The sequence below is a fragment of the Myxine glutinosa genome, chromosome 1 (genome assembly GCF_964187855.1).
Source record: "Myxine glutinosa chromosome 1, kmMyxGlut1.1, whole genome shotgun sequence".
NCBI lineage: Eukaryota > Metazoa > Chordata > Myxini > Myxiniformes > Myxinidae > Myxine > Myxine glutinosa.
Window position 1 is genome coordinate 56,901,424 of NC_136261.1, and position 13,122 is coordinate 56,914,545.

At 40.0% G+C, this 13,122-nt stretch overlaps 1 protein-coding gene across 1 annotated transcript in view; it reads right to left on the minus strand.

The window, feature by feature from the left end:
• The window catches only part of LOC137424305 (receptor-type tyrosine-protein phosphatase delta), a 413,851-nt gene that overhangs the window by 252,248 nt on the left and 148,481 nt on the right, over positions 1-13,122 (minus strand). The window contains exons 12-13 of the mRNA XM_078772183.1: positions 2,885-3,018; positions 2,540-2,684 (exon numbers count right to left, since the gene is read on the minus strand). Coding sequence (XP_078628309.1) covers positions 2,540-2,684; positions 2,885-3,018 — 279 coding nt within the window. The remainder of the gene's footprint in view (positions 1-2,539; positions 2,685-2,884; positions 3,019-13,122) is intronic.

Sequence of the window (13,122 nt, forward strand, 5' to 3'; positions counted from 1 at the left end):
AGAAGATTCCAAACAACTGTCAACTTGTTCAGGCCAGGCCGCCCCAGCAAGTTCAGCCCGAGAGCAGACCGCAAGATGGTGAAAGAAGTCTCTAAGAACCCCAGAATCTCATCACGGGACCTACAGGTAGCTCTTGCCACTGTTGATGTCAAAGTGCACGTGTCTACCATTAGAAAGAGGCTGCACAAATTTGATCTACATGGGAGGTGTGCCAGGAGGAAACCTTTGCTGTCCAGAAAGAACATCAGGGCAAGACTAAAGTTTGCCAATGAACACCTAGGCAAAGACCAGCACTTCTGGAACAATGTGCTCTGGACAGATGAGTCAAAGGTAGAGCTATTTGGCCACAGTACCAGAAGACATGTTTGGACCAAAGACAGCATATGACCACAAGAACCTGACACCAACTGTAAAGCATGGTGGTGGAAATATTATGGTTTGGGGCAGCTTTGCTGCATCAGGGCCTGGGCAGCTCACCATCATAGAATCGACTATGAATTCTTCATTGTACCAGAGGGTGCTTGAGGATAATGTGAGGCCATCTGTCGGAAAGTTGAAGCTCAACCGAAGGTGGACCTTGCAACATGACAATGACCAGAAACATACCAGTAAATCCACCAAGGAATGGCTGAAAAGAAAGAAATGGAAGGTTCTGGAATGGCCAAGTCAAGGCCCTGATCTAAATCCCATCGAAATGTTGTGGGGCGATTCAAAACGAGCTGTGCATGCAAGAAACCCCTCAACCATCGCACAGCTGAAAGAATTCTGCATGGAGTGGGCAAAAATGTATCCCAGTCGATGTCAAAGACTGGTAGACAGTTATAAGAAACGCCTACTTGAGGTTGTTTCTGCCAAAGGGTGCAATACCACATATTAGAGCCAAGGGTGTACTTACTTTTTCCACATGCAAAATTTGCATTTATGTTTATTTAAATTATACAATGGACTACAAAATGTAAACGTTTCATGATGTTTGTTATATTATATCACCTTTATCTATCAATATTGTTGAAATGAAGATCAAATAGCTGTATGTTGAAATATGTTGAAAATGTCAAAACTTTACATGGGGTGTACTTACTTTTTCACGTGACTGTATATACTAGTGAGGTACCTGTGCTAGGCATGGGTGGGAGGCCATAAGCAAACAGACAATGCAGAAACGGTGAATGCTAAAGCATGCATCCAATAAGTTCCACATTCGTGTGTCACCTTCAGTCACACGTCAGATATGGAGAGCAGGCTCGTGAAAGACAAAGGTAAAAAAACGACAAATGGGAATCCATGGAACCAATAAATTCCACATTTCTGTGTCATGTGTAGTCGAACATCAAGCATGGAGAGCAGGTTTGTGAAGGACGTCCACAAAAAATGTACCCATTTGAATTGTTCCATACCCAGTCAATGGCGAATCTGCATATGGCAATCCACGAATGTCATGCTTAGAAAGTAGAAACCATCATGGCATTTCGTCATTCACTTGAACTCAATATCTCTATTTTCATTCCAAACAGCAAAACTCCAATCACAAAATAAATAGCATTAATATAAAACAAACTTTTAACAACATTTGTGACATAAACAAATATTTAAATCCGGATGTGAAGTAGTTCGTAACGGTTGGGTGAATACAATTACGAATTCAAAATCGTAATTGTATTCCCTCAATTCCAAACGTGATGCGAATGATCAATTGATACTTTAACAAAATACTGTTTGAAATGACGGTTGTATTGAGATATTATAAAACCAGCTCATTGCCGTCATTTGCCCACTTCCGGATTCGCGGCAGGTTCGTATCGAGTTAATTTCAAAATAATAATTATATTGAGGTATTTATGAAACCCCCTACCGACCTTACAACATCCGCTGCGACCCAAAAACGTTCCACAGGAAGTTTGGCGGGTCTAGCCCCAAAACTGAGGGAGTAGTTTGGGGATGTACAGACGGACAGACAGACACTCCTGTTTTATTACATAGTACATATAAAAGTATATATAAATATAAATATAAATATAAATATATAAATATATACAGTATGTCTATAAATATATATATATATATATATCTATCTATAAATATATATATTTAAAAAAAATTCAGTCATGGATTTTCAGTGGATCTTTAATCTCAGTCTGCAAAGACTTGAGTACCACACGGATGCCTCCTAGTTTGGAGGTGATATGTTGGTATAATTTATGTACATGATGTCAGCTCATGTCATAGGAGTAGTGTGCTTTCTTAGTTAAATATATATATATATATATATATATATATATATATATATATATATATATATATATATATATATATATATATATATATATATGTCGTCTATGAGCCTTAGTGTATAAAAAGAGAAAAAAAAGTGAAAGTTCAAAAAAGAAACAGTAAAAAGTAGGAAGAGTCTGCTTACAAGAGAGAGGAGGCAGGGGAAGAGAAAAAGCAGAAAGACTTGTGAGAATGAACAAGTGACAGAGGCAGAACAGATAATAATATTGGATTAACAGTAATGTGAAGGTGGGGTTATCAGACTTACCTTTAGGCAATGTGGTAGAAGACATGATATCTGAGAGAGGCCCAAGTCCTGCAATTGCACGTGCAGCTAAACGGAGCCTGTACGAGGTGTTTGGTTGTAAACCCTCCAGCAAATGGGTCATCGAAGGCTTGAAAGTGGCATCATGCTGAAAATGAAAGAGAATAATACTTCATATCGGAATTATGGATGAATGTAATGACATTATCAAATGTCATCTGCAAGCTACATATTCAGATACTAGTATATGGATGCTCATTGGAAAGTCTACATGCTCAAGAAGTGGTGCGCCGGTTGTACGCAAATAGGTGTTGGCTGAATATCGCCATGTCTCTAATTTATGCTTACAGTCTGTTGCTGGCCGATTAGCTGATAAAGTAGGAGGTACGAATCCAAGCGATCATTTCCTGGAGGGAGCCAAGACAGCAGAATGGTGGTGTCCGATTCTGCTTCAGCCCTGACCCTCAATGGCTGTCCAGGAACTGGGGAAATTAGAAAGGAAAAATGGTTTTTTTCTGAAGTTTAAGAGATCAGAAAGGAGACAGGTTACATGCATGGCCGTAACTCTGCATAGGCCTGGGTAAGCCAGGCCTACCCAAAATTCCATAGCCTATGATTATATTTTGCTTTTTTGTTTTGAGCTACCAATAACGTATATTATTGAGATGGGCTGGACATTTGGTGCAGATAGGGGAAAAGAGGATTGCAAAGAGAGCGGATAGGTTGAGGGAACAAGGTCGGAGGAAAAGGCGTAGACCGTGGATGAGATTGAGAGGATTGTGTGAAGAAGGATACAAGTAAGGTGGGGGTGGTTGGTGAGTGGAGAGAGTTGGCCGAGGACAGAGGAGAGTGGAGGAGTATCTTGGTCAGTGCAGGGCAGGAGCTTGGTGTCATCGGACCTCATGCCTTATAAAGGGAAGAGGAGGAGGACAATTGTCTTAACGATCGAGGGATATTTCTTCAGAAACGCAGTATATTTTGAGCATTCTTGGATTTTTCTGGCTTTCGACAGTATCTGGTGGGCAAAACCCCAAAACAATTCAAGTCGACCTAAAAATGCCTTTATTATGGCCATGGTTACATGAAGGACGAGGACATTTTCATCAACCTCTTTGGAATTCTCATTTTAGCACATAGTTACGTCCACCATGGAAGGTGGATTGACGTTATGTTTTCACTCCTGTCTATCTGTTTCTCTGTCGGTCTGTGAGCAGGATATCTTGAAAAGTTATGGACGGATTCGGACGAAACTCGGTAGGCAGGTTGATGCCATTTTTAAAATTCAGATGCAGATCCAGATACGAGATTTTTTTGATTTTTAAAAGTCTCTCCCACGAGGAAGCTAACTCCGAGGGCCTTTCACTTACTCACCACAGTCAGGTTGGTGGTCTTTCTGTCTTCTCCTGACTCATCTACGGCCTTGCTCCACCAGCTCTCTATGGGCTCTGTCCCCCAAATATTCCTACAGGTCACACAAGATCTGCCAGCAACCGTGGATGTGCATTGGTCTGGTCAAACAAGTGGAACATGTCTTTTAATCCTGACAAATCTCACACTCTTACTATGTCTCTCTGAAAAGACCGACTGGACAACCCTCCCATCCACTTTCTGAATAATCCTCTCCAAGAAGTTCTGTCACTCAATCTCTTGGGTCTCACAATCTGCCATGATCTTTCCTGGGAAAAACACATTTCCAAGCTGGCCTCCAAAGCCAGTCGCCGACTGGGCATTCTCCATCGTGCGAAGTCCTTCCTTGGCACACCTGAGCTCCTCACCACATACAACATACAACCTCACCACATCACTCACCTCACCACATACACCAAAAACAAGTCAATACCTCCAAAATATAATTTCACCAGTTTCTGGTGAAACTGCCAAAATCTAGGCTCTCTGCTCACTTTCATTCCCCTTTTCTCCCACCTCTGGAACAAACTCTCTCACTCCCTTCAATCCCACTCCTCCCTCCAGGTCTTTAAAACAGCTGTTCACCACCATCTCTTATCTTCCCCCATCCAAAACCTTGATCTTGTCTACCCCCGTTAATTCACCCCAGATCCACTTTTTTGAAATACCGATTTCTTTCCTCGAAGTCTTAGCAGTGTCCTTGTGTTTTAGCCTTGTACTTCTCCCACTCCCCCCCCCCCCCCTTCCCACGCCTCCTGCCCCCAAGCCCTCTCCCTCCCACAGATCTCCTGATGTCCCTGCTCTCAATTGTTGTGTTTGTGCTTCCCCTTCTCTCCCCATATTGTCTGCCGCACCCCTTGTTGTATGCTTTGTGTGTCTGTTTGATTTTTTTTTGTGCGATAAATGTTAGCTCTTTAACGAGCCTCGATCCTAAATACAAAAAAAAAAAAGAAAAAAAAAAGGCATTCTTCACCATTGAGCGATGGGGCCATAAATAAAACTGTACATAGCACGATATTTCAAAAAGGTTCTGGGCAGGTAATGGCAAAACTTGGTGGCAAATGACAAAACGTTGACAAAGAAAAGAAAATTCAGATTTGAAGTAGAATCTCCGTCAGCAGGAGCATCGACTCCAAGATAATCTTAGACAACGAATGAAACGTCAATTTTCAATCCAGAACACAGCAGGGAGGGATTCTGGCACAACGGCAGGGATTCTGGTGCTGCCAGGCATGGGGCTCAGTGAGTGAGATTGTAGTTAGGGATTAAAGGTCGGTATTAAACAATGGAAATTTCGCTAATAGTACCAAGTATGACACGTCAAAACCCTTGACCATAATTGTGATGTCTTGCCAGGAAGCTGAGTTGTGAAACTTTCCCACCACAGCAGATTGTGGTATTCTCCCTTTCCTGTGTAAAATTAGGCCGACATGAATATCTACTTTAAGATATTGTTTGAAAATGCCACGTAAATAGTAATGATTAAATCACAAGAAATAATTTATTATTATGATTGTAATATTATAGTTTGTTGGTGCTTTTGTATGAAAGTGAAAACCTCTATTTAGATTTAGGGTTGGACTCTTTCTGGTTGTGATAACCCATGTTCAGTTTTATATTTTCCTCAGCAGTTCATCCAAAATTAATTTGTCTCCTCTGCTGTACCATGTGGTATGTCTGTCTCTCCCTCCCCCTCTCTCCCTAACCCCCCCCCCCCAACATCTTCCCCTTCTTCCTCTCTCTCTCTCTCTGTACCTCCGTCTCCGCCAATCTCTCCCTCTCTTCCGGCGATCTGCCCAAAGGCAGATTGAGTGCCATCTCAGCATCTTGGCGCAAGGATTACACTGGGTGGGTTTTCATTGTATTCCCAATGGTAACCAGATCAGGAATTTCAAAGTTAACCAGGGTTCCAGGTTTAACCAACTTAATCTTTGTCAAAAGACAATGTAGCAGACATAACACCCGGCAAAATGTCCATCCATGGAATGGTGCTTTTTGTAATGCAACTTTGCCTGTGAAGCACCAATCCAATCGTTTTCCAACCAACAACCAACAGGTTTTCCAACCAAAACAATCCAATAGTTTTCCAACGTTTTCAAACCAACAAACTCGGCCTTGTAACCAAACCAACCAGCCCACCAAGTTTCAGCTGAATCTGCCCACAACTTTTTGAGATATCCTGCCATCGGTTTAGGCCGTATCACTCAATGGTGAAGAATCACTTTAAAAATTCTATGATCCAGATCCGGCTTTCAATGTTCCCCAAAATGGAATAAACTCTTCCTTTTCACATACCCAACCTCTCCACCAAATTTCGGCCGAATCCGTCCACACCTTTTTTGGAGGTATCCTGTTCACAAACAGACAGACAGGGATGAAAACATAACCTCCAACCACCTTCGGTGGTGGAGGTAACGAGAGCAAAGTCGATGGAGCACTATCGCAAATCACCACGCTTCCCACCTAAAGCAAAGTTGAAAAATGGCAAAAAGTTCCACCAGGAATGACGTAATATCAAATTTCGAGTTATAATAACTTAAATTTTGACCCGTGACATCAAGTCCGTACCCCTGGAGCATGATCTGGGGGTAAAATCCCAAAAATCGTTACAAATTTCATGCGCCCCCCAATCTTCATTGCATAAAACACAATTTCATTAAAAAAAATGTTTTAAAATGTGCCTGTAATTGCATTTTCTGGTATTTGACCTCTTGACCCTGCCCCAAGGCCTCGGGGGGAGGGTGTGGGGGGCGGGGGGCAAAAATGATACTGCTCTTGTTGCACCTTCTTGCCTATGGTGATCACAACTACGAGTTTAGTGATTTTTTACTTAGTTTCGTGACTATTGGTAATTCTCTGACTATTCTTCTGTAAATGTTGAAGCTAAATAACTATTTAATAAGCCAGCCATCTCACTTTCATCTCTATTTTTCATCTCTATTTACATCTCTATCACTTTCATTTCAATTTTTTTAGCTCTTACACGAGCCTCGATCTTGTATACAAAAAAAAACAGAAAAAAAGAAAAAAAACCCCCAATATTCCTGTGCTTTTTGTCAATGGGCCCACAGTTGTGTTAACTTCCTCTTTACTCCTATGTCCTTCTCGTGTTCTCTTTTGGCTTATCTAGATATTTTCTTCACCACCCTCCGTTTACTCTCCTACTGATCTGAGTTTGACTTCAGTCCTGTCGTTTTATATGCAACTGGTAGGACAGCCATTTTCATTGGGCTCTTTACACAATAGAGCACGATATCAAATGCAATAGACAATGTAGTATAAAGGAGCCCCCCTTCTCAGAGCCCCCACCCAAAATCATAAAAAATATATTGTTTCTCATGTCCAAGCCATTCCCATAGTGGGGTCAAAATAATTGACCCATCGAGGATTTGTATTTGCAGAAATGGCCCCCATGTTGATACCTTTCATATTAGGCATCACATGTTAGTTGTGGAGTAATGTTTGAAAAAGATTTAAAACCCACGTAAAAGTGTCCCTTCCGATCAGGAGTGGATGACCACTCCATGAAAAAACATATGGTCACCGTGACGTTCCCAGATCAAAGATACCTCATGGTTAGAGGTATTACACAGATCTCTATCTCTCACAGTTTTGGAGTTTGCTGTCTAAGACTTCATAGAATCCTTGCACAGATTTTATACATTATTATGGTCACTTGATCCTAAATGCTCCCCTCCCTTCACCTCCTCCACCATATTGTGAGGTCGAACACTGCATTGTCCCTCGTGAGCTGATCTACAAACTTGGTTAAAAAAGCAATTCTGGAGTAGATCGAGGAAATCCTCATCTGCTCTACCCTCTCCCTCTCTTTCATGGACACAATGTATCCATGGCAAATTAAATTCCTGATAATTAATCAATACTATCCTCTTACCACATGCCCTTCTGAATTATTCATGAAACCTCATTTCCTGCTCTTCTCTCATACCAGGATCCCTGCGAAAGCTTCCTACGAGTACCTTTATACTATTCTTACCATACCTACTCTCTATAGTCAGGGGTTCTTGACCTTTTTCCCTGTCAAGACCCCCAACGGATTGCCCACGATGTCCCCGTACCCCCTTCGCCAGACTGTTGACTGACCAAGGTGCGCATAGCTAGGGGGACCTGGGGGCATGTCCCCCTATAAGTTTTTTTGATTTCTAGGTGCTCTGTGGTGCATTCTGAGGGGTGTTTTTACTTTAATTGCCTATTTTTTTGGATGAAAATTGGTAACTTATTACCCAGAAAATGGGCCAAGTTCGGGGATCCGCGTCTGATTACCAGTCCCATTAGGTTCCAGTGTGACTTCAAAATATCTCAATAGCTTCGTTTTACATATGGATAATTAGGAACAGCACAGGAAAGAAAGTCATTAGGATTTTATCCCGATTTATTTTTTTGCTTGTTAACAAAGAAATAAACATATGTCACCCACAGGGTGAACCGTATCTTGCCAAGTGACCTTGACCTTTGACCTTGACCTTAATAATTTCGTATGGTGAATAGTATGTCTTCATGACCAACGCACATGAAATATTGAAAGATTTTGATGAGAACTGAGGAAATAATTTTTTCATGAAAATTCCGTTTTTTCGTCATGACGTCATCAAATGACGTCATAGCGTCAAACTGTTTACAGATCTGGGAAGCACTCATCAAGGGCATTCATATGAGGTATTACTCGATATGGTACCTACGATTTCAAAATTTGACCTTGGGGTCAATAATTTTTGACCTCCAGCGCTAACCATGAAGGTCAAGGCCGATCGCCACCAAAAACTAATCAGCTGAGCGCCGGACCATATACTAGATTCCCATGAAGTTTGGAGACGATCCGATCAAAGTTACTCAAACAATTAGTGTTTCGTCGACCTCCATGATTGGCCGCAAAGTGACCTTGACCTTTGACCTTGACCTTCATAATTTTGTGTGCTAAAGGGTATCTCTAAAAGACTCTGATATGCGAACTTACAAGAGTTTCCAAAGGGAACTGTGCTCTACAGAGTGACCTAAACAATGCGAACTAAAGCAATACAATATACATGAAAAGTGCAGTTTTTTCGTCATAACGCCGTCAAATGACGTCACATTGTCAAACTAGTTATATGTTTGGAAAGCACTCAACAAGGGCTTCGATTTGAGGTACTACTCGATATGGTAACTGAAACTTGAAAATTTTACCTTTTGGTCAAAATTGAATGACCTTCAAAATGACCTTGAAGGTCAAGGCCGATCGACACCAAAAACTAATCAACTGAGCGCCATACCACACCCTATATACCCACCAAGTTTGGAGATCATAAGATCAAAGTTACTCAAAAAATAAGGGTTTCGTAATTTGACCTTGGGGTCAATAATTTTCGACCTCCAGCGCTAACCATGAAGCTCAAGGCCGATCGCCACCAAAAACTAATCAGCTGAGCGCCGGACCATATACTAGATTCCCATGAAGTTTGGAGACGATCCGATCAAAGTTACTCAAAAAATAAGGGTTTCGTTGACCTCCATGATTGACCGCAAAGTGACCTTGACCTTTGACCTTGACCTTCAAAATTTTGTGTGCTGAAGGGTATCTCTATAGGACTCTGATATGCGAAGTTACAGGAGTTTCCAATAATAACTGTGGTCTACAGAGTGATCTAAACGTGAAAAAAAAATGATTAACCACAAACAAAAAAACAAAAAAATGAACATATGTCACCCACAGGGTGAACCGTATCTTGCCATTTGACCTTGACCTTAATAATTTCGTATGGTGAATAGTATGTCTTCATGACCAACGCACATGAAATATTGAAAGATTTTGATGAGAACTGAGGAAATAATTTTTTCATGAAAATTCCGTTTTTTCATCATGACGTCATCAAATGACGTCATAGCGTCAAACTGTTTACAGATCTGGGAAGCACTCATCAAGGGCATTCATATGAGGTATTACTCGATATGGTACCTACGATTTCAAAATTTGACCTTGGGGTCAATAATTTTCGACCTCCAGCGCTAACCATGAAGGTCAAGGCCGATCGCCACCAAAAACTAATCAGCTGAGCGCCGGACCATATACTAGATTCCCATGAAGTTTGGAGACGATCCGATCAAAGTTACTCAAAAAATTAGTGTTTCGTCGACCTCCATGATTGACCACAAAGTGACCTTGACCTTTGACCTTGACCTTCAAAATTTTGTGTGCTGAAGGGTATCTCTATAGGACTCTGATATGCGAAGTTACAGGAGTTTCCAATAATAACTGTGGTCTACAGAGTGATCTAAACGTGAAAAAAAAAATGATTAACCACAAACAAATGAATGACCTTCAAAATGACCTTGAAGGTCAAGGCCGATCGACACCAAAAACTAATCAGCTGAGCGCCATACCACACCCTATATACCCACCAAGTTTGGAGATCATAAGATCAAAGTTACTCAAAAAATAAGGGTTTCGTTGACCTCCATGATTGACCGCAAAGTGACCTTGACCTTTGACCTTGACCTTCAAAATTTTGTGTGCTGAAGGGTATCTCTATAGGACTCTGATATGCGAAGTTACAGGAGTTTCCAATAATAACTGTGGTCTACAGAGTGATCTAAACGTGAAAAAAAAATGATTAACCACAAACAAAAAAACAAACAAAAAAACAAACAAACAAACAAACAAACATACAAGCTGACTGATACATCTTGCAAAAACTTCGTTTTGGCAAGATAAAAAACAAACAAACAAACAAACAAACATACAAGCTGACTGATACATCTTGCAAAAACTTCGTTTTGGCAAGATAACAAACAAACAAACATACAAGCTGACTGATACATCTTGCAAAAACTTCGTTTTGGCAAGATAACAAAACAAACTAAAGTAAACTAAAACAAGCAAGTTTTATGCAAGCCGTTTTACTAATCTAGTGAGATTGTTGCTGCTGTTTTTGTGCAATCAGCATATGTAATCGGGGAACAGTTCGTGACAACGCCACTCGCATATCATCGGACACATCAAGTCGATTTCTCCGCTTTGATTTCAGGTTCAATAAATGCAGAGAAACCTGTTTCAGAGATACATATTTATTATATATTTAAAGTTGATATTTCATTGAATTTATTACAATTTATTATTATTATTATTTATCACGAATCCCATACCCCCAGATTTTGGTCCCCATGCCCCCAAGGGGTATGGATACCCCAGGTTAAGAACCCCCAGCTCTATACTCTATAGTATCCACAATCAATAACTTTTCAAAATGAATTCCCTCCTTCTTAAAGGGAAATCTTCAAAATAAATTAATTCCCTTTACCCACAATGGAACACCTCCTCATATCACCATCCTGCCCATACATATTGTAATCCTTCTAGTTCTGTCCTCCAATTTCTCTCGCAATTAAACTAAGTCTCAGTTACAGTAACTATATGTACTCCTCATTATCTACATTATCTTCAATCTTATCATTTAACTCTTGGTGTTGGCAAGGAATGTTTTTATGGGCCAAGTTTTATTGGCAAGTCCCCTTGGTTTTAATTATTTTTTTCCTGCCTGTCCTTACCAATCATGGTTTCAATTACAGTTCATCGCTCTTTAGCCTCTCCACCTTCCTCTAGCTTAAAACGCCCCAAATTCCCACTGCAAACCTTCCTTCCTCCTGTTTCGCCTACTATCACTGTATTTATAGCATTCTCCTGCTATTACACTGAACGACGATCATGAGCACACATGGCATGGAGCTTCCTTCACCCAATTTTCGTTCCGTCCCAATGGAGCACTTGGATTTTCCAAGTGGACGTTTCAGCAATGCCGTGATCCCCGATTTGTGGGACCAATTCCACATTTTCACACAACATTGCAATTTTATTTTGAAACAGATCCAAGCCTCATGGGGAATTTGTACATATAATCATATTCACATGTAAGACAAAGGGAATTAGAACAATGTGTACTTTTACACCAAACAGCATGTTCAATCGCATTCTTACCTCCATACCTTCAGGCAAGCAGTGCACCACCATCTCACACCACACCTGCGATATTTTCTCAACTCATGAATCCCACCTATCCGAATCCTCTTACTTGCAAGTTACTAGGCTTCCTTCTTTCCTCTCTCTCCATTTCACCCATTTTTGTACACCGCTCCTTTCCTATGCCATCTCCAGGCATTGCAAATCGTCATTGCCGGGCACCGAAGGGGGCTCGGCAGTGACGCACGCTGAAAGGGAGTACTCAGTTTTCACTCTGGTTTCTTGTTTGTTTGCTTTCTTGTTTTCTTGTTTCCTTGTTCTCTTGTTTCCTTGGTTGTCCGGACGATATCTCAGCCATCCTTTGAGCTAGGAAGCTGAAATTTCGGCACAATAGTGAGCAAGTCCTTTGTCAAAAATGGTATTTTTTGTTTTTTGAATTATCAATTAATTGAGGAGTTATTTAATTATTAGCGATTAATTAAGTATTTATTTAATTAACAAATTTCCTTTCTCTTCTGACCATTAACTCAGGCACCTTTTGAGTTAGGAAGCTGATATTTGGACATGCCAATGACCAGGTGATTTGGCTGCAGAGGCTATTTTTGATTTATTAATTAATCAATTAATCAATTAATCGATTAATTATTTAATTATTCCATGAATGACCAATTTTTTTTTTTTTTAAGTTACAGATTCTGATGAAATGGTGGTGGTTTATGTGTTCTCTGACCGAATTGATTAATAATTTAATTTTTTCATGATTATTATTTATTTATTTTCATTATTAATCATTTATTTATTTTCTTTCTCATTTGGCCAATATCCCAGGCACCTTTTGAGCTCGGAAGCTATTATTTGGACATGAGTGACCAAGTGATGTGGCTATCAAGGATATTTTTGATTTATTGATTAATCAATTGATCAATTAATCCATTAATTATTTAATTATTCGATTAATTACAAAATTTTTTTTTTTCAGTTACACATTCTGATGAAATGGTGGTGGTTTATGTGTTCTGTGACCGAATTGATTAATAATTTAAAATTTTCATGATTATTATTTATTTATTTTCATTATTAATCATTTATTTATTTTCTTTCTCATTTGGCCAATATCTCAGGCACCTTTTGAGCTGGGAAGCTAATATTTGGACATGACAGTGACCAAGTGATGTGGCTATCAAGGATATTTTTGATTTATTGATTAATCATTTAATCGATTAATTAT